General features: G+C 41.3%; 1 protein-coding gene and 1 pseudogene across 1 annotated transcript; one reads left to right on the top strand and one right to left on the bottom strand.

Annotated features, from left to right (window-relative positions):
• Positions 1-9,241: 9,241 nt before the first annotated feature.
• CUNH17orf64 (chromosome unknown C17orf64 homolog) lies at positions 9,242-19,107 on the top strand. The gene is made up of 7 exons (XM_025041606.1): positions 9,242-9,473; positions 10,318-10,617; positions 12,824-12,918; positions 13,200-13,375; positions 13,815-13,914; positions 16,114-16,309; positions 18,869-19,107. The coding sequence occupies exons 1-7, from the start codon at positions 9,242-9,244 to the stop codon at positions 18,952-18,954; spliced, it is 1,185 nt and encodes a 394-aa protein (XP_024897374.1). The 3' UTR covers positions 18,955-19,107.
• On the bottom strand, positions 18,327-18,445 carry LOC112473426 (annotated as a pseudogene).
• Positions 19,108-23,125: the final 4,018 nt, after the last annotated feature.

The raw sequence follows: 23,125 nt of genomic DNA, 5'->3' as shown, positions 1-23,125 counted from the left end.
GTGTGTGTGTGTGTGTGTGTGTGTAGAGAGAGAGAGAAAGAATGCAAATGATTAAGTAAATTGAATAAAATGTTAACAATAGATGAATCTAAGTAAAGGGTATGGAAGTATTCTTTGTACTATTCTTATTTTTGCAACTTTTCGGTAAGCTTGAAATTATTTCTAAACAAAAAGTTTTTAAAAATGTGATGCCCATGGAATAGTTCCTGAGTATTACTATCTTGATATTTTTAATTCCAGGGGCAAGTCTCGACTTGATCTTTCTATTAAGTTTGGGGGGTTAATGGGAGACCCTTAGTTCTCCCTTTGCCCAGATGTCTATAAGAAGACACTATCACCTCCCATAGTTTAGCCTATACTCCTCCACATCCCATTTCCTTAAAGAGCTAGTCTGGGAAAGACCCTCTTTGAGAGAGATTTGGCCATACTGAACCTCAGCTGTTCAATGATTTTGTATAACCTACCACATTAAAGGCATCTGTAAGTGTGGAAAAAAAAAAAAAAAAAAAAAAAGGATGCACATCAGCCTCCTTGTAACAAAAGAGACTAGGATTAGCTCCCTTGAAATATCATCATTGTGCTCCCAGAACACAAACTCTAAAAATAGTGGCTACCAAGAAACAACCTTCTCACCTTTCCAATTGGAAAAGGACACTTAAATAGAAGGCGGGTCTTTTTAGCCACAGTGTCACAGTCCCCTAACAAAGAATAATCAGTAGCAAAAGTCTCAGTTTAGGAATTGTTAGTACTTCTAAAAGGTACACTCTGGCCATTTAATAAATTTATTAATGGCCATCATGTGTACAGTATTATTCATTCAAAGCTAATTATTCTGAAACCCTTGGACCTATATCAGAAATGTTATTAGTCATACTAAAGATGTATAAAAAGTTTATCTATAAGATATATAATCAAAGAAAATCCTCTTAAATGAATTAATAATTATTGCTAGCACTTATTGAGCTCTTATCTATGTCAGATACTGGTTTAAGGCCTTTTATATATATTATTAAATTATTCAATCTTTACAAAAGCCCTATGAGATATATGTTGTTATTATCTCCATTTTGAAAATAAAGAAAATTGAGGTCCAGCGAATTTAAATAACTTGCCTAAAATCATACAAGTAGTTAATGACAGAATCAGAATTTGAACTCAGGCAATCTATATCCTGAATCATACTCATAATCTACACTTATACTATGGGTTAGAAAATAAAGTATGTACTAAAGTGTGTTTTTACTTTGTGAGTTATTTTTCCTTTATGAGAACATTGCCCACATATATGGCAAACATTCATTCTTCAAAAAATTAGCCTTGTTTCTCATAATGAGTGTGATTAGACAACTTCTTTGCCATAAGACTTATAGACCAAGGACTTAGAAGTTAGTAAATTCTTTGAATAGAGCTAATTGGTCTGGCCATTCTTTTGGATCCTAGAAAGACCACACTTAAAATTAATTATGTCATTCAGTAATTAACTTATTCAACAAACATTTGTCAAATAACCATTTTGTGTAGAAAATTGGAGTATGAGATGTCACCTAGACAGGCTTGATGGCAGTCCACAAAAGGATTCTAAGGTTGACACTAATTGTAGTGTAGTCACCTCAGTTGAGAAAGTTTTAGGTTTATAAACTCTATTTTGTCAGATTGATCAATTTCTCAAACTAACTTATGCTAATCAAATGACCATGAAATGGAGGGCCTTTGTTTCTGACCATGATGGAGTAAAAGGTATCATAAACAACTAGAAACCTAGACAAAATATATAAAACAACTGTTTTCAGAAGTTGAACAATAGACAGTGCAAAACTGACTTCACTGGGCTAAGAAAAACAAATGAGGTGAGTTCTACAATTGCTCCGACTTTCTGCCTGGAGGCACATTCCTGGTCATAAATTCAGAACATGGCAGAACACAGCAGTCTCACTGAGTTGAGGATACAGAGATTGAAGTTCATGGACTGTGAGATAGCTTGAAGTTGCTACACAGAACAGCAAAATGGAAGAAGGTTTACAAAAAATGAGTTCTGAAAATCTGGATAGGGCTCTGAGTCTTTCTTAGATACTAATATGGCCATATATAGAGTTAAATTTCAGGAGGATAAGCACAGAATAATCAAAGAGTATAATGAACAACTCCCAGAGTTCATACAGGGCTAGGAAATACTCAAATTCTGACAAGTGAGAGTAAAAAGACCTCATTGACCGCCCAAGATGTTCAAGAGAGACCTCAGAAGAGTCAAACATTACTATTAGGTCTAAACTAGCCCTATAATTAAGTATATTCTAGACCTGCTTTAACAAAGCTTAAAAACAAGCCTTAAAAACATCAAACTAATCTGAAAGTAACTGTCTGGTAATATAAAGGCCTACACTCTTTAAGGGCAAACTATGAAATTCAGACACTCAACAATATAACATCCTAGCATCCAATAAGAAATCACCATTTAGGCTAAGAAGCAGGAAAAAAAATAAGCAGGAGAAAAATCATCGACAGAAACAAACCCAGAAATGACAGAGATTATGGAATTAGCAGACAGGAATGATAAAACAGCTATTATAACTATATTTTGGGTATTTAAAGGAAAATAGAAACATAATAAGGAATGAAATAGAAGATATAAGAGCCAAATAAAACTTCTAGAGGTGAAAAATGCAATATCTGAAATGAAAAATTCAATACAGCAACTGGCTTCTCCCAGAGAAAGCAATCAGAGGGAAAAAATGGGAGCAAGAAAAAAGGATTTGCCTTTTATGATCATGGGTATTCACTTCTGTTGCGGTAATAAATTGCCACGAACTTAGTGACTTAAAGAACACAAATTTATTATCATATGGTTCTGTAGGCTAGAAGTCTGACATGACTGTCATGTTGTGAGGAGACTTAGGAAGTCTGATGAAGAAGTCTGGGCAGTGAGGAACTGAAGTCTCCTGCCAACAATCAGCACTAAGTTGCCAGGTGTGTGAGTGAGCCACTTGGAAGTGGATCCTCCAATCCCAGTAAAGTCTTCAGATGACTGCAGCCCTGGCCAACATCTTGACTGCAACTTCATAAGAAACATTAAGTCTGAATCACCAAGCTAAGCCACTGCTGGATTCCTGACCCACAGAAATTGCATAAGGTAAGTATTTACTGATTTAAGCCATTAAAAATTTAAAACAATTTGTTTCCCAGCAATAAATAACTAATGCAAGAGTCTCTTCAACAAATAGTCTAGAACAACTGGATAGCCATGTGTAAAAAAAAAAAAAAAAAGCAAAAATTCCCCTAAAAGTAATATATTCATACAATAGAATACAACTCAGCAATGAAAAAGAATGAACTATTGATACATGTGACAACACAGATGAATCTCAAAAACATTCTGCTAAGCAGAAGAAGTCAAGCAGGAAAAAGTACAACCTGTATGATTTATTCATATGAAACTATAAAAAAAAAAATTGATGATGATAGAAAGCAGACCAATGGTTACCAGAGGCTGGGGAGAGGGCAGAGGGAAGAGGAAAGAAGAAAGATTGGCTGGGAAAGGACAAAGAGAACTTTTGGATGTGATGGAAATGTTCTATATCTTGATTGTAGCTATTCAGATTATAAGGGTGTATTTGTTAAAACTACTGAACTCTACACTTAAAATGGGGTCATTTTATATGTTATCTTTTACATATAGTTATAATTTATATAAAATTTACCTCAATAAAGTTGAATTTTTAAGCTGAAAAAATGGCCTGTGAAGTGTGTGTGTGTGTGTGTGTGTGTGTGTGTGTGTGTGTGTGTGTGTGTGTGTGAGGGGGGAGTTATTGCCTTTTATGCAGGAGAAATTTCTTCCAAGATATATGATAATCTTGGTCTCAGTTAAGGATTTTCCTCTTCTAGTATCAGAGAACCTAGGAAACTAAATTAGTAATCTGAATATTTTTTTGGTCAGTAGGTCCCCTTGCTATAGCTGTCATTATACCTGATGCCTATTTGTCACTATAATTACAAATTTCTGGAAGTACTTGACTGATGTGTTTTTCCCCCATTAGGCAATAAGCTCCCCCAAGGGCAGAGACTGGGTCTGTTTTACTCACTTCTTTAACGCCATTCTAGCAGAGTGGTTGGCACAGTGTAAGCATTCAATATGTATTTGGTAAATGAATTCTCTACTTCATTCAAGGAATACAGATAAACACTATAAACGCAAAGTCTTACTCTCACAGGTGAGATATTGCTTTCCTTGAAACCAGTGGGTGTAACTATGTCCTCGAAAACCTCACTCTCCATGCCCTTTGTAAGTGTTCCCTCTCCCTTCCCTTCCTCTTCTTACTCCCATTCCCCAGCCCATATCTCATCTTTAAACTCATGTGACTCACTTCTCCATCTGGAGATGATTTCAGAGATGCTGCCATGGGCTCGGATGACTGCCTTCCTTGACATTCTCATCTCGTCTCTCTAATCTGCCTTCTCCAGTTCAGTCAAACTAATGTGATTCTTTTCCTCCACTCAATTCTTCACTTTTTAGCATCTCCATAACTTTACCTATATTATTCTTTCCACCAAGAAACATTAATTCATCTTTACCAATCTATTAAATTTTGCCTATCAATTATTTGTTTTAGGAAAATATTCCCACCTAACCTTTGTCAACATCTATGCTCTGTTTCTCATAAGCCCTTGGGATGCAACCTGATGCATGGGAACTTTGTACTTATGGAGATATCACCCACTTGATGGATTCTATGCAGCTATGATACTTTGCACTGATTATAAACTTCCAGATGGTACCCGTTTGCTTCTTTCCCTTATATTCGTTTTCTTTTCTTATGTAACTACTCAGGATAGAGTTCTGCGCAGAGTTGCGCTCAATATCAATATATTACTGTTGCATAAATGAATCATCCATGGGTAATTCATCCGAAAGGGCAGACCTGAAAAGGAAGTCAGATTTGCTTCTACCGAAACAGCTTAAGGGAGAATGTCTTCCTTGGGACCAGATTCCTGAATGAATCTCTTTTTTGTGGGCTAGCAGAACCTAAAGAAAAGGTGTTATCATTTCTTCGCTAACAGGGTTAAATAGAGATTCCTTGAAACATAGTCTGCCAAGTAGTACAAATAGATCATATAATTGTATTCCCTTAAACAGAAAACTTCAGAACATGAGGATATGTGGGTTCCCTGGGTTAGTCCAAAGGCCACATAGTATAGGTTTTTAAAAATATATATTTTTTTTATTTGGAAATACATTTAGATTTACAGAAAGGTTGCAAAGATTGTGTAGAGTTCCTATATGCTCCTTACTCAACTTCTACCATTGTTAACATATTACCATGGTACATTTGTCAAAGCTAAGAAATTGACAGTGGTGTATTATTATTATCTAAACTCCAGGCTTTATTCAGATTTCGCCAGTTTCTCCATTGATGTTCACTTTCTGTTCCAAGATCCAAGTCAGAGTACCACATTGCATTTAGTTGTCAGATCTCTGTTGTCCTCCCTAGTCTGACAGTTTCTTGATCAGTCTTTCCTTGTTTTTCATAATCTTGACAATCTTGAGGATTACTGGTCAGATATCTTGTGGAATGGCTCCCAATCCAAGTTTAATGTTTTTCTCATGATTAGACTGCGGTCCTGGGCTTTTTGAAAGAATACTGCCCTTCTAATTACACCTAGGAGTACATGATACCCACATGGCATCATTGGTAGTACTAATTTTAATCATTAGGTTAATATAGTGTCTACCAGGCTTCCTCACTATAAAGTTACTACCATTCCCTTTTCCTATTCTATTCTTTGGATAGCTTCTTTGGGGAGAACTTGCTGCAAATTTGGGGGTGGCATTTTTTTCTTTCCAAAATCCTTCCTAGCTCCAATATTCATTGACTATACAACTCTCTCCTGCTCATCTCTCTGAACTCCATTTTAGAAAAGAACACCTTCCAGAAAGAGCCAAGTGGAAATTTCTACGCCCAGCAATTTGACACGATTGCAAAAGCTTGGGTATCATTAGACTGGTTAGAAACCTGCTCTGAAGTTCTGAGGATGTCATTTTGCAGTTATTTTGATACCTTGACAAGATATTTTTAGAGCACATGAAGCCCAAATTGAAACATTGTTACAAAAAAGTAAAATTAAACCAGAGCTCCATTAGATGGAAAACTACAGTAAATATCAGATAGGAATGAATGAAAAAGTACCGAACATTTCTGAGAACTATTCTGATAGGAGGGGAAATGAAGAGATACTCCTGACCAGCATGCAGAAATGTGTCTGTGTCTTGCCAACCCGGAAGGGAAAGGCCTCATGCCTGAAGGCCCTGTCCTGACCCCTTGGCATCAGGACAGGAGGAACTTCCTTCCCACTGGTGAGGGATGGTTGTAGGCTGCTGATGTAGGCTACTTCAGTTTTACAACACATCTCACTGCTTAGTGCTTCTGTTTAGTTCTGGTTTCTTGGATTGGGTCTGGAATATGGTTAGTTAGGGCTGAAATCTCTTTGCCTTCTTCCTCTATCCTGCTGCCCCCCAGACTAGCCCTGCTTCTGGCATTTCTCACAGTGTCTCTGTTTGAAGGCTTCCATGAGCTCAGATTTATGACCCATCTGAAAAGCCCCTGCTGAGAAGGTCCATGCCCTTAGTTTAGACCTCTTAGATCACTGGTTCCTAACTTCTGTAGGTATACAGACCTCTCTGATTACCTGATGAAGGCTGTGGGTCCTCACATACAATCTTCTAGTTAGACTTTCAAAGGGTTCGTTGACTCTCTCAAGCCTAACAGTGGGTCCCATATTAAGAATCTCTGCCTTAGATAGTGACTCAGACCCTGGAGGCCTTGGAGAAGGAATGCTTTGGCCTTCTGCTGGGAACTGTCACACACCCTGCAGGTGAGGCACTCTAGCTATGACAGGAATTTGAATGGTCCTCTTTTTCTTGAAGTCTTGATACAATTGGATAATTGGATAATTCAGAGCAAGGTCAAGAGACTTCTTTTGGCAATGTTAAGATATCCCTGATTTCTTATCAAAGGAAGGGATAGAGGAGAGTTCTTTTAGGGAATAAAAAGTCTCTGAGTCACTGTTTAACCCAGAGAGAGAGAAGGAAAGATTTTCAAGTCTATGAGAAGTGCTAAGAATGGTTTTCCATATCCACCAAATTCAAGGCATATGACAAAAATTTCATGAGCTCTATCATGTGCTCCGAGGAGTTGGGGTGAGACATAATGATTAAGAAACAAGTTTGTGGAAGGCAGACAAAAGAATACTCTTACCACCCTTCACTCCTACCCCCACCTGCCCAAAGTATGCATAGGGTTTTTTAAATTAAATATTGGAGGAATGACTCTGTTGAATGAGTTGACTTGCCCTATAGAGTCATTTCATGCTGATCAATTAAATTTTGAAGAATGTCTCCCAAAGGCAATAGATTTTTTTTGTCTTAGTTAAAGTTGAATGTTTGGCCATTATTCCTGGCTGCTGTTAGGTTTAAGTGTCTCTTGAAGCTATTCCCTGTGGTTGATAATAAAACCATTATGAGAATAGGGTAGGCATCCAGAATCTTGGACTTGCTGGAGGTTCTGAAAGAGAAAAAGCGGAGTGGAGTGAAGAAGCAGGCAGAGACAGATAAGCTTTTTGAGTTTCTGACACTTATTTTCCCCTTCTGAATTATAGATATTATTTGGGGCAGAGAAAGGAAAAGATACATAATATTTCTCTATCTATTCAATTCCTTGTTTCTTTTTTTACTGTGTTTCTTCCAGTTTTGGTCCCTATGCATGTCCGCTTACTTAAGTTTGACTTATAATGCAATACTCTTTTGTGTTCTGTTTTTAAACTTTGCATTATATAACATTTGTAAGGATGTTATTTATTCCTTATGAGTAGCTTTTAAAAACAGACACAGCTCTCCTTTATTATCTGACTGTAAATGTAAAGTATATTTGTTATTTTAAAAAATGCAGACAATATGCAAAGAAAGTGAAAAATCACACTTGATATTTTGAAATGTATCTTTCAAGACTTTTTTCTATGCATATATAAATACATACATTTAAAAATGGGATCATACAATACATGCTGTTTTAGTTTCTGTTTTCCATGTTATTAAATATAAAATTATAAAGAGAGTAGTATTTTAATACCTGGTAGTATTTTAGTGGTGAAGTATTTTTAAAAATTAATTTTAACTTTAATATTTAATAGAGTAGTTTTTTTAAGTATGAGTGTACCATACTTAAGAGTAAATGAGTGTTTATTTACTCTTTCCTATTGATGACAGAGTTAGAATCGTGAACACAGTTTTTCAAGGACTATCGCATAGAAATAAAGAGAGCTATTATGATAGTCAGAGTAAGGAAATGGAAGAGAATGAAAAAAAGAAAAAATAAGAGATCTCTACCAGAAGATTCAAGAAACAGAGGGAAATTCAAATCTAGATTAAGAATGCCAAATGACCAACAAGGAAGTACATTATCTGATGAGGAGAAAATTGAGAAGGTGGAAACAGGACACTGAAAATCTATACAGAAGAGACAAAAGAATGATGGATACTTTTGAAGAAGATTCTATGAGGAAGAATCTGTAATTTCAGAAAGCTAAGTGAAAGCTGCCCTGAAAGTATTGGGAAGAAATAAATTATCAAGGATAGAAGGAATACCAATAGGATTATTTCAAGCCACAGAGACCGAATCTGTCAAAATACTAACAAGAATATCAACAAATACGGAAAGCAAAACAATGACCTACAGACTGGAAATGTTCAACATGCATCCCGATCTTTAAGAAAGAGGATGCCAAAGAGTGCGGTAACTATAGAACCGTTCCTCTAATTTCCAATCCCAAAAAAGTGATGCTCAAGGTAAAGCAACAAAATCTTCTACCTTACATGAAGCAAGAAATAGCAGAAGTTCAAGCTGAATTCAGAAAAGGAAAAGGCACTTGAGATCAAATTGTGAGCATTTGTTGGATACTGGAGTGCCCCAAAGAATTTCAGAAGAAGGTTAGTCTATGTTTTATAGACTACAGTAAAACCTTTGACTGCATGGATCATGAAAAGTTATGGGTTGCTCTGAAAGAAATAGGTGTGCCTCAGCACTCTATTGTCCTGATATGTAATCTGCATTGTAGAAAGGAAGCCACTGTCAAGACAGGATATGGAGTGACAGAATGGTTTCCTATAGGCAAAGGTGTCAGATAAGGGTGCATTTTATTTTCCTATTTTTTTAAGCTGTATGCAAAACATATATTAAAAACTTCAGAGGAAAGAATGAAAATTGGTAGAAGAAATATCAGTAATCTGGGATATGCAGATGACACCAATTTACAGGCAGAACATAACCATGATTTGAAAAGGCTTCTGATTAAAGTGAAAGAAGAAAGTGCCGAAGCAGGACTGCATTTGAAGATCAATAAGACAAAAACCATGAATGCAGAAGAGATACACAACTTTAACATAGACAATGAAGACATTGAAATTGTTGAAGATTTTGTTTACCTTGGTTGAGCCATCAATTCAAATGGAGAGTGCAGCCAAGAAATCAAGAGAGGGCTGAGACTCTGAAGGGCAGCAATGGAAGAATTAGAAAAGATCATCAAGAACAAAGATGTGTCATTAGAGACCAAGACTAAGAACATTCACACTCTCATATTCCCAATTACTATGTGTGGACATGAAAGTTGAACAGTGAAGAAGGCTGATAGGAAAAATGATTCATTTGGATTATGATGTTGGAAGAGAGCTGTATGGATACCTTGATGAAAGAGAAAGATGAACAAGTCGGTCCTAGAGAAAATTAAGAGAAAATTAAGCCTAAAATATAGCTGGAGGCAAAAGTGATAAAACTGAAGCTGTCTTTCCCGCACATCATTAGAAGGCTGGGTTCTTTGGAAAAGACAATAATGCTGGGAAAAATAGAAGGCAGCAAGAAAAAGGAAGACCAAATATGAGATGGATAGACTCCATAAAAGAAGCCATAGACATGAGTCTACAGGAGTTGAGTAGGGCTGTTGAGGACAGGACATTGTGGACATCACTCTTTCATAGAGTTGCCAGGAGCCAGAGCCAACTCAACAGCATGAACAGATGTCGATGACACTTCAGTTGCTTCTAAATTGTCACCACTGTAACAGTCCTCATACATACATCTTCTCTCCTTAAGACTAGTTCACAGAAGTAGAATTTGTGGGTTAAAAAGAATGCACATTTAACAATTTGCGTTACTACATACTTTGTTTACCAATTATCATTCCCAATAAATTACATAAGAGAGCTCCTTCTCCTCACTCTTGCCAATATAACCATCCGTCTTAATAGCTGCAAAATAATCTTAAATTAATGCTCAGAGAACAGACCTTCCAGTTTGGAAGCAGAACCACATTGTCCCCTAGATATATCGAGCCGCAGTGCCCCTTGTCATGTGAGGGTACCGCCGCCAGATGGCGAGGTGGAGGCCTTGAAGGACCAACCGGCAAGACCCAAAGCCCCGCTCTGGATCCATTGGCCAATGGCGGTCCGACCCGAAGCCCAAGAAGTCAAGCGAGAAAAAAAGCCGAATCGGGTAGATAAAATGGGACCCCGTACCCAGAGGACACGAAGACGAGAGCCAGGAAATGGAGTTCAGCGTTCCAGGGAAGAGGATGCAGGTTAAGTGAGTCGGAGGCTGCAATGGTCTTAGCACCGCGCGAAACCCGCCGTGTGCGCTGATGAAGGACGCGAGGGGGCGCTGGTGCCGCGTTAGGGGCGAGGTCGCCGGTTGGACCCCGCTCCTCCCAGAGCCTCTGAAGACCTCCGGGACAAGCCGGCCAGGGAGACGCCCTGACCCCGTCGGCGGCGCTTACTCAGATCCGCGGAGAGAGGCGTCCGTGGAGAAAGCCAGAGCAGTCGGAATCCTACCGAAACGCCGGCACCCCATTCAGTGGCGGAGGACCTAAGGCAAGTTACGTCTCGGCTCCTCTTCTGTGAAATGAGATCACTGCTGGTACCTTATCCCAGAGAAGACAGTCGTGATGGTTAATTGACATGATACGTGATGGCTAGTATTTTTGTACACGCCCTTAAACACACACACACACACACACACACACACACACACACACACACACCCTAACACGATAATTTCCTAGAGGCTAGCGGGGATGGAAGAGAAGATCTAGCTCAGTAGAGATTTACTGTGTTCCATTCTCTGAGGGCAGCCTCAGAGAAAGGAATGCTACAAACCCTGGTCCTCACGCTCAGGGATCCCACGGTGTAACTGAGGAGGCGTGAATGGGACACACGCAGGAAAGTTACTTCAAAAGCCTTACGAGGGTTCAAAATCAACGCCATCTGACAGTTCTCTTGGGAGAAGGGGTGCCAGCCTCTCCTGGGCAGCTGTGAGCTCTGACAAAGTCCTGGGGCTTCCCAGCACATCTTGCTTACTTATCTTTGTAGTCCAATTCCCAGTTGAAGGCGATGGCTGGTATCTACCCCTAGGAATGAGGGTGGGGGGGATGGGCTCTGTGTTGGCAGTTGCCATGGTTTTGCTCCGGGTTCTGGAGCCTACCTGCCCACTCCCTGAGACACTCAGGTCACAGAAGCAGTAGGTCAGAAGCCTGAGCAGACGTGAGGAGTGCCACTCTGGAGCCCACAAGCACATCTGTTGAGATGGAAGCCTCAGATGGGCAAGAGGGTGAAGGGGACAAGCCACTAGAGAAGGTGAAGCCACTGGAGATGTGGGGGTGGGAGGAAAAGAGAGTCTGAGGAGCTAGTTTTAAAAAGCAGAGAATATGAAATTCAAAGAAGAGGTGAAGAAGGAAAATTGGCAAGGTACATGAGTTAGCAAGAGACGAAAAGAACAAAAAAAGGTTAATTCAAACAGATGTTTTCCAAGGACATATATTCTCAGCAAGATGATTGTTGGTTATGGAGAAACAAGGGCTTTCGTGTGTGTGTGTGTGTGTGTGTGTGTGTGTGTGTGTGTGTGTGTGTGTGTGTACATACATTATGGTCTGTATGTGTGGTTGTGTGGTGTGTGTGGTAGATTTTATAAAGCCGATCGGCCAGAATCCCCTCTCTCTGGGGCTGAAGGAGCCTGTGTCTCTTACCCTTTCCATCTACTTCTCTCCTTTTCCCTGGTTTCTCCCTTCAGGGGTCTGAGTCTGGATCTTCCTTGTTTCCCCTGAAAACAGGAAGGATTAATGTTCACTTGTCTGAGAGGTTTTTGAAAGGTTGGGTGCAAATCCGGCCATGTCCATCTAATCTTGTGTTTTGACTCCAAGTATTATTTCACCCTTTGTCTTCATTAATTTTCAGCTTTCATGCCTCCTCTCTCCACACTTATCGATCAGAAATGTCCTTCTCACTATTACCATTACCATCACACGCAGTGCCCATTAGCATGGCATAAAGCTAAGGGCTAAGGATACAAAGAGGTGGGCCTGTAACTTAGGCATTCAATAAATGTTTGCTGAAGGAATGAGTAAATGAATCCTTGTTCCTTTCCCCAAGGAGTTACTTAAATCTCTTGGTGCCTTAGTGTCCTCATCTCTAACCAGGAAGAATGATATCTAAGCTCACAGAATTTGCGGGAGAATAAAATGAGTTTAAGTGCCTTGAAAAGTTGGCTAGTATACTATGCTATAATTATTGTAAAAGAAATGCATCGGGCATTCTAGGTATTCTAAACAGGGATTCTCAGAGGTAGGACTCTTCGCCCAGGACTCACTCCCCTCAGTGCTGGCTCAAGGAAGAGGTCATAGGGAAAAAGAGGAAGGGCTTTGGCTGGCACTTGGGCAAGTGGTTGTCCAGAATTGCCCCCTCAGGAGCAGTAGCCCAAACCCCTCAGCTGACCTGCCTCCTCCCAGGTGACAGATGTACCCTGCTTAGAGAGGATCTCCAGCACCGTCTCCCCTGGAGACTCACTTGTGCGCCATGCAAAGGGCCTGGACCAGGATACCTTCAAAATTGTGAGTAAGGGGCCAGCCCAGGGCCCTGTCCTCTGTTCCCCACAGATCAGGAGACCTGAGTCAGAAATTGGCAGGCCTCAGACCCATAGCTCATTGCCCCACTTGTCACACTCTTGGGGGAAAAGTGAGATAAGAGGTTGACTGAAGCCTCTTCACTTAACACGTGTAACCCTTCCCGGGCCACAAGGACTGCAGCTGGGCCAAACTGCTGGTTACGTGGGGCTTCCCATCCGCCTCTTCTTTTCTCCTATGGCCCCTCACTTTACCTGTTGCCTCCTCAGTGTAAAGAATATCTAAGGCCACTGAAAAAGTTTCTGCGGAAGTTACACCTGCCCAAGGACCTTCCCCAGAAGAAGAGGCTGAAGTACATGAAGCAGAGCCTGGTGGTCCTAGGGGACCACATCAACACCTTTCTGCAGCACTGCTGCCGAACCTGGGAAATCAAGCACTGGAAGAAGTAAGGCAGCCTCCTTGCCTTTCCCACTATACCCACCCCTGCGTCATCCCCTCTAGATTCAAGGTCAAACCTCAGTCAAGATCCCCTAGTCCTTTATGTCAAAGAGTCAGGATCCTGGAGCGAGTGTGGTGAAGATGGAGTGGAGAAAACAGGGATCTCTGGTCACTCAGAGCAGCATTAATTCTCTGCGGCTGTATACACAGTGGACAAAGAACCCTCCTGGCCCTGAGAATGATCTCTGATTGAATAACTATTGTGTGGTATGGGTCCTCCTTACCAGGTTGGGGTAGTCAAGGTCTGGTTATTCCATATCCCCGACCAAAAACCAAGGAGGCAGCATGTGGCCCATTTTTCCCTGAGTGGTCCTGGCCACAAGACAAATGCTGGAGGGAGAAGGGCTGAGCTCTGCATCCCTCATCCTCGGGTTTCCACCCTGCAGGATGCTCTGGAGATTTGTCTCCCTCTTCTCAGAGTTGGAGGCGAAGGAGCTGCGCAGGCTCTACAAGTACACCAAGAGCAATCAGAACACCAAGCTCCTGGTGAGGCGTGCGGGAAAGCCCCTCCTGGGCCTGGCTGGGAGGTGGTTGGTATGTTCTTGGGTTATGTGGGGAGGCCTGGGACCGAGGGGGCCCTCTGATACAACCAGTATCCCTCAGTCCTTTCCACAGCTCAGCACCTGAGGAAGACCCCACTGCCCTTACCTTTACCCCTGCAGTGGGCACAAAATGGGGCCGAAGAGGGCAGAGACTCAGCTTCAAGTTTCTGCTATGTCTTCAACCGCGACACTCACATCCTGATGTTAGCAGAATCAGGGACATGCCTGTGGAGCCATGGGTGGGGACGGGTGAGGCCAGGCAGAAAGTCACAGCCAGCTTGAAAAAGGCTCTGGGGACTGTTGACAGAGCCTGACCTGGCTTTGTCCAAAACCAGTGATTCTCTAACATTTTGGTCTCGGGTCACTTCTACCCTCTTAAAAATGCCCCCAAAAGCATTTGTTTATGTAGGTTATGTCTATTGAGATTTGCCCTATTAGAAATTAAAGCTAAAGAAAAAAATCAAAATATATATCCACTAATCCATTTAAAAATAAAAATGAGGAGCCCCTTACATGTTAACATAAGTAATTTTTATGAGACATAACTTTATTTTCCAAAACAAAATAATTTAATGAGAAAAGTGGCATTGTTTTACATTTTTGCACATCTCTTTAGTGTCTGACTTAATAGAAGAAAGCTGGATTCTCATATCTGCCTCTGTGGTCAGTCTCTTATGACATATTGATTTGGTTGAAGTACATGAAGAAAACCCAGCCTTATACAGATATATACTTGGAAAAAGAAGTATTTAATTAGCATTTTCAGATAACTGTGGATATTTTTCTTTGATGCCACACCAAAAATCGACAAGTAGCAATTATTTAGTTGCATTGTGGAATCCAAAATCATATCATTGAACATTTTTAAACAGTATTAAGTTTACGGAAAAATTGGGGAGAAAGTACAGAGAGTTCCCATCCACCCCCTTTTTTCCCCCTATTTATTAGCATCTTACATTAAAGTGGTACATTTGTTATTATCAGTGAGCCAATATTGATACATCATTAACTTATAATGTCCTTAGGTTACATTAGGGTGTGCACTTTGAGTTGTACATTTTACAAGTTTTGACAAATGTATGATGGTATGTATTCACCATTATAGTATCATACAGAATAGTTTTTCGCGGCCTTACCCCCTCACCCCCACCCTGTGCTCCACCTATTCTCAATCCTTCCCGCCAAACTGCTGGCAACCGTTGACCTTTTTACTGTTCCTATAGAATGACTTTTAGTTGGAATCATATAGTATGTAGCCTTTTCAGATTTGTATTAATGAAATTTTCACATTAGGTTACATGAAATTCCAGTGGTTTCTCTTACATTTTTGAGTGGACCTCACTTTTTAGGGGGGGCTGTGAAGTCAAAATATCAGGGATCCTCAGGAGTTCACAGAGCACCCTACTTTGAGAACCACGAGTCCAAACTAATAAACATAGGTAACAGTTTCTGATGTGCCAGGAACTTCATGTTCCCTCCTGTAATCTGCAAAAGTAACCCTAAATGGTAATTAGAATTATTGCCCACAGTGTGTTCATGAAGATGCCAAACGCAGGGCGATAAAGTAACTTGACTGAAACCACATAGCGAGTGAGAGAGAAGAGCCAGGTTCCAACATGATCCGGCTCAGAGGAAAGCCCTGCTCTTACCATTACCCTCCCACCCCAAGCTGTGCAGCTTTAACCAAATCATCTCCCTCTCTGGGTCTCCATTTCTTCCTCTGAACATGAATGGATAGATCACGTTTCGGTGATGCTTCCTCTGAACAGGAAGAACTGCCATTTTAGTGATTCCTGAATGTCAGCGGCCAGGAAAATTTCAAAAGATATTTTCAGGCTCTCAATTTTAATTTTGCAAAGGACTTTAAAACATTGTTTCGTTACAAACACATAAGACACTATCACTCAAAAAAGAAACAGAGGACATATCTCAAAGCAAAGAACCATCCAAGAAGAAACAGTTGGCAGCCTACCCTCAATGTCGTTATGATCCTTTTTCTCCTGCTTCTGTGACTCCATCTTTCTAGTTTGGCAGGTGTGAGGTGCAGCCAGACTGCAGCAGTTTCCTGACAAGGGCAGGGCTGGGGCTCTAGAACATGGTCCCCTTTTTCCACACTCTCCTCAACACTATGATCTCGTTGCAGGTGGCATTCTGCCCCTTGGGCACTCCGGAGAGCTCCTTGCTGGCTGACCAAGAAGATAGTCTGCCCAAGCTCTGCAGCGCCTGGGGGCTGCACGGCAACATCAGCGGCATGAAGGAGAGGCTGTCCAAGATGCAGGCCCCAGGCTGCGAGGCCTCCCTGAGCGGGGAGCAGAGATCCAGGATCCAAGTCAGGACAGGTGATGCCCGCTAGGAGCTGGGGGAGTGGTGCCTGGAGGAGAGCGTGTGTGCTCCAACCTGGAGCAGACTTCCTTGTGCCTCTTTCCTCCTTCCAACTTCTCCTCATCCCTGCATCTCTCTTTCTATCCATTTTCCTTCCTCTTCTCTTTTTCTTTTTTCTTTTTTTGTCCCTCTCCCAGTAGATATGCTCATTATAGAAAGTTTGAGACGCAAAGATAAGTATAAAACTTAAGAGAGGAAAATCACCCATGACCCAGACTGTGACTATTAATGTTGAATTTCCTTCAGTGTTCCGTGTAATTTCCCCAGAGGTCTCATGATACATGGTTTTGAATCCCACATTTTTCAGTTAAAATTTACCAGAAGGCACTTTCCCGTATGACCAGAAGCAGAGCAGAGATTGTGTCTAGAGGCCATGAGTGAGGACTCCAAGGAAGTGGACAAGCAGCAGCAGGATGGCCACTCTCAGTGTTGGGTGGCATATGGGCTGAGGGAAGGATTCATTCCCACAGGGAGGAGAAGTGCAGCCAGATGGCCTGGGAAGGGCCTTTCTCTTCAATGACCGCACTGCCTGGCTCTCTGGGCAGAGGCTATGGGGATAGGGGACAGAAATTCTTCAATGCGAGGGGCTCCAGCCAAGGTTTGAACCTATGAAGGCCTCTCCTGTGCACTGAGGTACAGAGAGATGTTGCAGCCACCTACCCCTCACGCTTCTGGAACTGGCTCCTGGGGCCAAAATGAGCTGTTCTTGCCTAGCTACAGGGGAAGAAAGTGAAGGCAAACAGGGTGACCTAGGATCTCAGAGCATGGCCCTAACTTGGACCCAGATGTTCCTTTGAAGGTCCTGCTGGCCGGGCTAATGCAGCCAGCAGCCCTCAGGGACTCATCCACCAGTCACAGCTGGACTGAGTGGGAGAGCAGGGGTGAGAACAGATCAGGTACAGTGGACACGGGTAAGGCAGCTACTGAGACCCAGAACCCTGCCTGGCTTTGTGCCTACAGTTTAAATTGAGGAAGTGTGCAAAGGTGAGAGGCACTGAGCAGACAGTCTGGGCTTGAACGTGAATGGAAGAACAGGTTGGAGAAATATAGGCAGGAGGGTAACAAGAGAAAGCCTTGGATGGTGCATTTAGAAGTTTGGTTTTATGCAATTCTTAAAATAACATTTTATTACTACAAACATAAGCATATCATAGAAAATTAGGTAATATGGATAAGCAAAAGTAAGAAAATATAAACATCACATTGTCATCACCACTGCTAGCATTTTTAGATGTATTTTAGATGTATTTTTAGAAGTATTTTATTTTAGGCATATAAATACATGTATTTTAACCAAACTGAGATCAGGCTATGTATAGAATTTTGATTTGAACTTGCTTTTTTTTCAGTTAATTATATCAAACTTCCATGTTAATGTTTTCATTTCATTTTATTGTTGGATTAAGTATTCTATATTCACATTTTCCCAGTTGTCAAAGATATCTTTTGCACTGGTTTCCGAAACCGTGCATTTCATCTGATTGTCTCCTAAGTTTCTTTCACCCAAACAAAATTCCCTTTTTAATAATACCCTGACCTATTGAAGAAATCAGGCTATCATTAGGTAGAACGTTCCACTTTCTGCTTTTTTCTTGTTGCTTACTTTTGACATCTTTTAAGCTTGTTTCTCTATCTTTAAACAGGACGTTAGATGAAAAGTCTTCATGAATTCATGTCAAACATTTTTTTTTCTGGATGGAACACCTTAAAGATGACTTTGTGTTCTTCACATTATGTGTGTTACATGAGAAAACATACAATGTACCACTGGTGGATTCACCATGAAGGGGCTATAATCTCGGAGTTCTATCTGTGCAATTAATAGTAACGTGCACGGTGTTTCTTTGGCGCTATGTTCATAAGTCAGTTTTTTTTTTTTTAGGTGAGGCAACCCTTGGTTGACCTCACAGATTGCAAGGACTTTGTCGGCTTACAATCCCTTATTTTATTTATTTATTTATTTTTTAATTTTTATACCTATAGCACCTGGTCTTCCTAGGTGGTCTCCCATCCAAGTACTAACCAGGCCCGACCCTGCTTAGCTTCCGAGATCAGATGGGATCGGGCTTGTTCAGGGTGGCAAGTCTGTAGACACCTCATAAGTCAGTTCTTAAATAAAAAGATGGCAGTGGTGTTTGGAAACAGTCCAGGAGCAAAGTACTGTGAACTGGGGCAAGAAACCTAAGAGAGGAGTAGAGAGGAATAAGAGTCTGAAGTCAGATCTCAAGAAACGTGGGTCCGGTCCCCACTGTGTCCCTAAGTTGTCTCACGCTTTGAGCAGGCCATTTCCTTACTCTGTGCCTGGAGGAGGTCTTATAAACTGGAGAGATATACTGTCTCTTTCCGCACAGTGTATCTGTGAGACAAGAGTATCTGTGGACAGGTTGGATGAAAGATAAGATTTTGTTGTCCTTCCTGTTGGTCCCTACCATCCCCCTACCCCTAAATGTTACAGACTGAGAGTCTCCTACTATTCGTGATGTCGTCAGGACTGTCTCTGACTTTCCCTTTTTCAGATTCTTTAAGGAAACTTCCTCAACAACCAAAACTCAAGAGGAAGAGGATTAAAGAAGCCCCAGAAACCCCAGAGACCTGCCCATAAGAAGACTTGGCTGAGACAGAGGGCCAGCTAGCTCTGGGTCCCAGAGCACTTGTCTGTCTTCAACACCTCTGCACCTGGGGGGATGGGGATCCATGAGGGGAAAGAAGAAAACTGTTTTTATCAAAAAGAGACTCCGGTCTTAATTATACATAAATGGGGTGGAAATAAACATCCTTAAGACAGCTCTACTTGTCTAATAATCATCTTTCATTCATTTTTTCATTTATTTAAAAAATATTTGCCAGCCACCTTCTGAGTGGCAGGTGCCTCACACAGATATACAGAGGTGGTTGCTTGTGTCAAGGACCATCACAGTCTAGTGGGGGAGAAATAAGTAGACATTACAATGGGTAAATACAGGTGCCTGAGGAAGGCCTCTGGGGAATAACAGAAGAGCTGATGTTCATTTATCAGGGAAGAGCACAGGAGGAATAAGGCGGGCCTGGCATCAGAATAAGTCTGGCAACTTGTCTAAATCATCTAGACTTGATCTTGTGGTAAACTTGGAGGTGGTGGGGGGAAGGCAGAGACAAGGGAGAAGTCAAGTAGTGGAATGGGCTGCTATGCCTTGGGTACTGGGGAGATGCTTTGGAGACTGAGAGAGGGCAGAGGCAGAACAAAGAAGAAACATCAAACAACATTAATAGCCTTAATAGCATGGTGGTTCAAACCGGCAGTCAAAAATTGGCAGCCTGCATGCTAAATTCAGACCACTGATGTGTTTTATTTGCCACTTGTGGTTTTCCACTTGTTTAAAACATGTTTAGAAGAATTAATTGCCAATATTAACTCAGGACTTTCACATTAACAACAACAGCAACAACAACGACTTTCATTTTTTAGATCCTGGCTTTTAAAAACTGCCCAAATGTGGACCTGCCTTCCCACATGACAACGCCTAGCTGGGGCTGAGACATAGTTGCTTAGGTTTCACTGATATTCTTTCCAGTACATCACAGTCCCCACCACTCCCTGATGATTACAGACTGGTCTTCACTCAGTTACCGCCTGTTTGACCCTTTTAGCCTTTAGTATTTGCTACCTTTGGGGAATACAAAGTCAGTGAAGATGTGCATAAAAGGGAAGGGGTGAATAATATAAAGTAAAATTGAGTTTTTGGTAATAAATGTGAGAGACGAGAAAGGGAGGGAGGGAGGAAAGGAAGGAGAGGAGAAGTGATGATGGCACGTTGTTTCTAGATAGAAAGTCCAGGTAGATGGAGGTCAACTCTAGGAGAGGAAGCAGGTCTAATCATTTTCCAAAAACATAGGAGCATCAAGGCTCTGCCTGAGGCAACATCATACAGTACTGCAGTGCTGTCCTGGAATGGGTAGGAACAGAATAAATGTGTGTGATCCTTTCTTCTACCCTTCCCTCCCCCAATTTGTATTCAGGAGTGAATCCCGTCAAAGATTTAAAAATGTAAAATGAATATCAATCTAGACTTGAAGAACTAGTACGAAGAAGCATAAACAGGGAAAGAAAGGGGCAGCCCCAGCTCTTTCTTTGTTCCTTACACCCATTGCCTTCCATAAGAGGCAAGATGAGACTGCTAAGGCGTGGGCTGGGGGCAGGCTTGCTTGGGTGGTCCCTGACAGTGCTGACAAAACAGGGAGAATTTGTGGGACAAGGGCAAGCAGGCTGGAGGTATCCCTAATGATTGAGGGCTTTTCAATTTTCTCTGCACCTGAGAGATTTCACTGACAAGATCCCAGGGAAAGTGCAGGCTTTTCTGGGAAGAAAACAAAGCAGGTCATCCCTGTGTGTGAGTCAGCACTGCCATCTAGAGGAATTATGGGACTTTATTTATTCTTCCGACCAGGGCAGTGTGTGTGCAAAGGGAAACCAGGGAGCAGTGAGGGAGCTTCATATTTGCCGTGGGGGACAATCCAGAGACCTGAAGGCAAAACAAGCAACAGGTGAGGTTTGGCTTTGGAGCCCTATTAACTCCTCAAATTCAGTAAGATCTCAGATTTCCAAAAAGGCAGATCATAAGATGTTACTCTGCTCAAAACCCTCCAACAGCACAGAGGATTTTTAGGACAGAATGATGGGTACATGTCATTATACATTTGTTCAAACTCAGTGTATGTCTGTCTAAGGTGGACTTGGGGACACCAGAAGCAGGTGGTTAAAGGAGGCTATTTTGAGATGGGGTGCCTTTGTGGAAACCTCCAAATCACATCTTGGCCTATGCCGCCTTATGAGAAAATGCTTCGCTGATGGCCAGACTGGGCAGACCCTAAAGCAGGGCCTCTCTCCTAGAGAATGACGAATACTTTCCCTAAGGCCTTAAATGACCACAGATGTAATAGTTGACCATTGCCTGATGCACTCCCATCCTGGCCTCGGGGGTACCTGGTAGACTCCTCTGCATAGTAACACTGCCACAATGCATGTAACTCAGGAGAGATGGCAAAGTGCTTTGCCTCCATCTCATCAGATCTTAATGTCATACTTGTGAGGGAGTTTTGTAAATTTAATTTAAAAAAAAAAAAAAAAAAAACTTGAGAGGGAGACTCCTCTCCACCACAAAGAAAACAAAGGCTTAGAGGCTGGCACAACTGAATTGAAATCTTGACTTCCCAGGTTTCCCGATTCCACATCCAGTGCTACTGTGTTTTGACTTTATGATTTTTCTTTTGTATGTGTAGATATTTTCTATTTTATGTAGTTAAATGATCAGTCCTTTCTTTTATGGCTACTATATGACTTTGAAAGTTCTTGCTCACTCAAAGGATATTTAAAATTCTTTTAGCACTAGGATTTCAGTTTTTACATTTAGATCTTTGGTCTATCTGAAATTAACTTTGGTTTAAATTGTATAATAGGAATCCAATGTATTTTTCTTCAGATGGCTAACGGTCCTTGTGTATGTGGAAGTGTATTTATAAAATATACCATGTAGAGAAAAATCCATCTTTTCTACACTGATTTAAATGTTACCTTTATTTATTACATATTAAATTCCTGATTTATTCGGGTCTATTTTCTGAACTTTCTGTTCTGGTCCATTGATCTATATATCCATGTAGGGTTGGGTTTTTATAAAAAAGGAGAAAAAGGTAATAAAACAATACGATAGGAAGAGTAGACAGATTCTGAAAGAACCAAATAGAACTTTTAGAAGTGAAAAGTAGGTTAGGTTGAGAAAAGAGATCTCATAGTCTCTTGGAACTTTCCCTAAAGTTCGTGTGAACCTCATTTAACATTTTTTCTTATTCTTTGTTTCCCATTTTGTGGTATAACTTCTGGTGTAGGAGGGTAGCTTCCTAAAAATCTCAAGTTGCCCTGAGAGTCTGCAGCCAGAGAGCCTCCTATCTATGGCTTTGAAATTATTGGAGACAAGGATACTGCTGTACTGAACAGCTTGTCCTCCCGAAGTCATGGGTGCTTTCTTGCTACGAAGTGGCAGATGTGGGATCCCAGTTTAATTTTAATACCCTAAACCATATTAGAGATGTCTCTGGAATATGACAATCTATCTATCAGGGAGAAGTTAGAAAATGGATATGGGTGTCTTTAGAGGCAGAGAGATCTGAGGGCCCAGGGCAATCTCAGGCTTGAATGAGTCTGTCTGCATTACCTTTCTGCTCTGGGTTGCGCTAGTCAGCTGTGAGCTTCCCAGAAATGTATGGCTTTGACAAGCTCTCTTCCAATTTCTTTCTTCTGAGACTTTCCCCTTTTTGACTCTAAGTGACTTCTTAGAACCAAGCTTCAAAAGGACACAATCTACCTAACTCTCCTCCTCCACAAACCTGACCTGAAATCAAAATGCTTAGCTCAGTCCTGCTTTTTATGGAAACCCTGAGTAACTGCTATGATGCTGGGTGACAAGTGGGTCTTACAGGTGCCATCTTGCAGATGGAATCATCAGGCTAGGCATGTTGATTATCATGTATTCAAGAAAACTGGTTTTCAGTCTCCTCTTTCTTCTCCATAACCCTCTAGCAAGGGAGGAGGAAGCCAGAAAGGAATTAACATATTCAGTGTCTACAATGATCCTAGTACTGACCCAGGCATTGCGTTCATTTAATCTTCATAATAATCCAACAGACAAGTAGTGTCTTCTTCTTCAGAAATAGAGTTATCTTGCCTAAGGTCCCAAGTCTGGTTAGAGGCAGTTGCTCTGGACTTATTCTCATATTAATTAAGCATGCTGCCTTCCTAG

Source organism: Pteropus alecto, unplaced genomic scaffold (genome assembly GCF_000325575.1).
Source record: "Pteropus alecto unplaced genomic scaffold, ASM32557v1 scaffold98, whole genome shotgun sequence".
In the NCBI taxonomy this organism is placed as follows: Eukaryota; Metazoa; Chordata; class Mammalia; order Chiroptera; family Pteropodidae; genus Pteropus; species Pteropus alecto.
The sequence above is the reverse complement of the archived record's forward strand: the minus strand, read 5'-3'. Positions and strand labels throughout refer to the sequence as shown.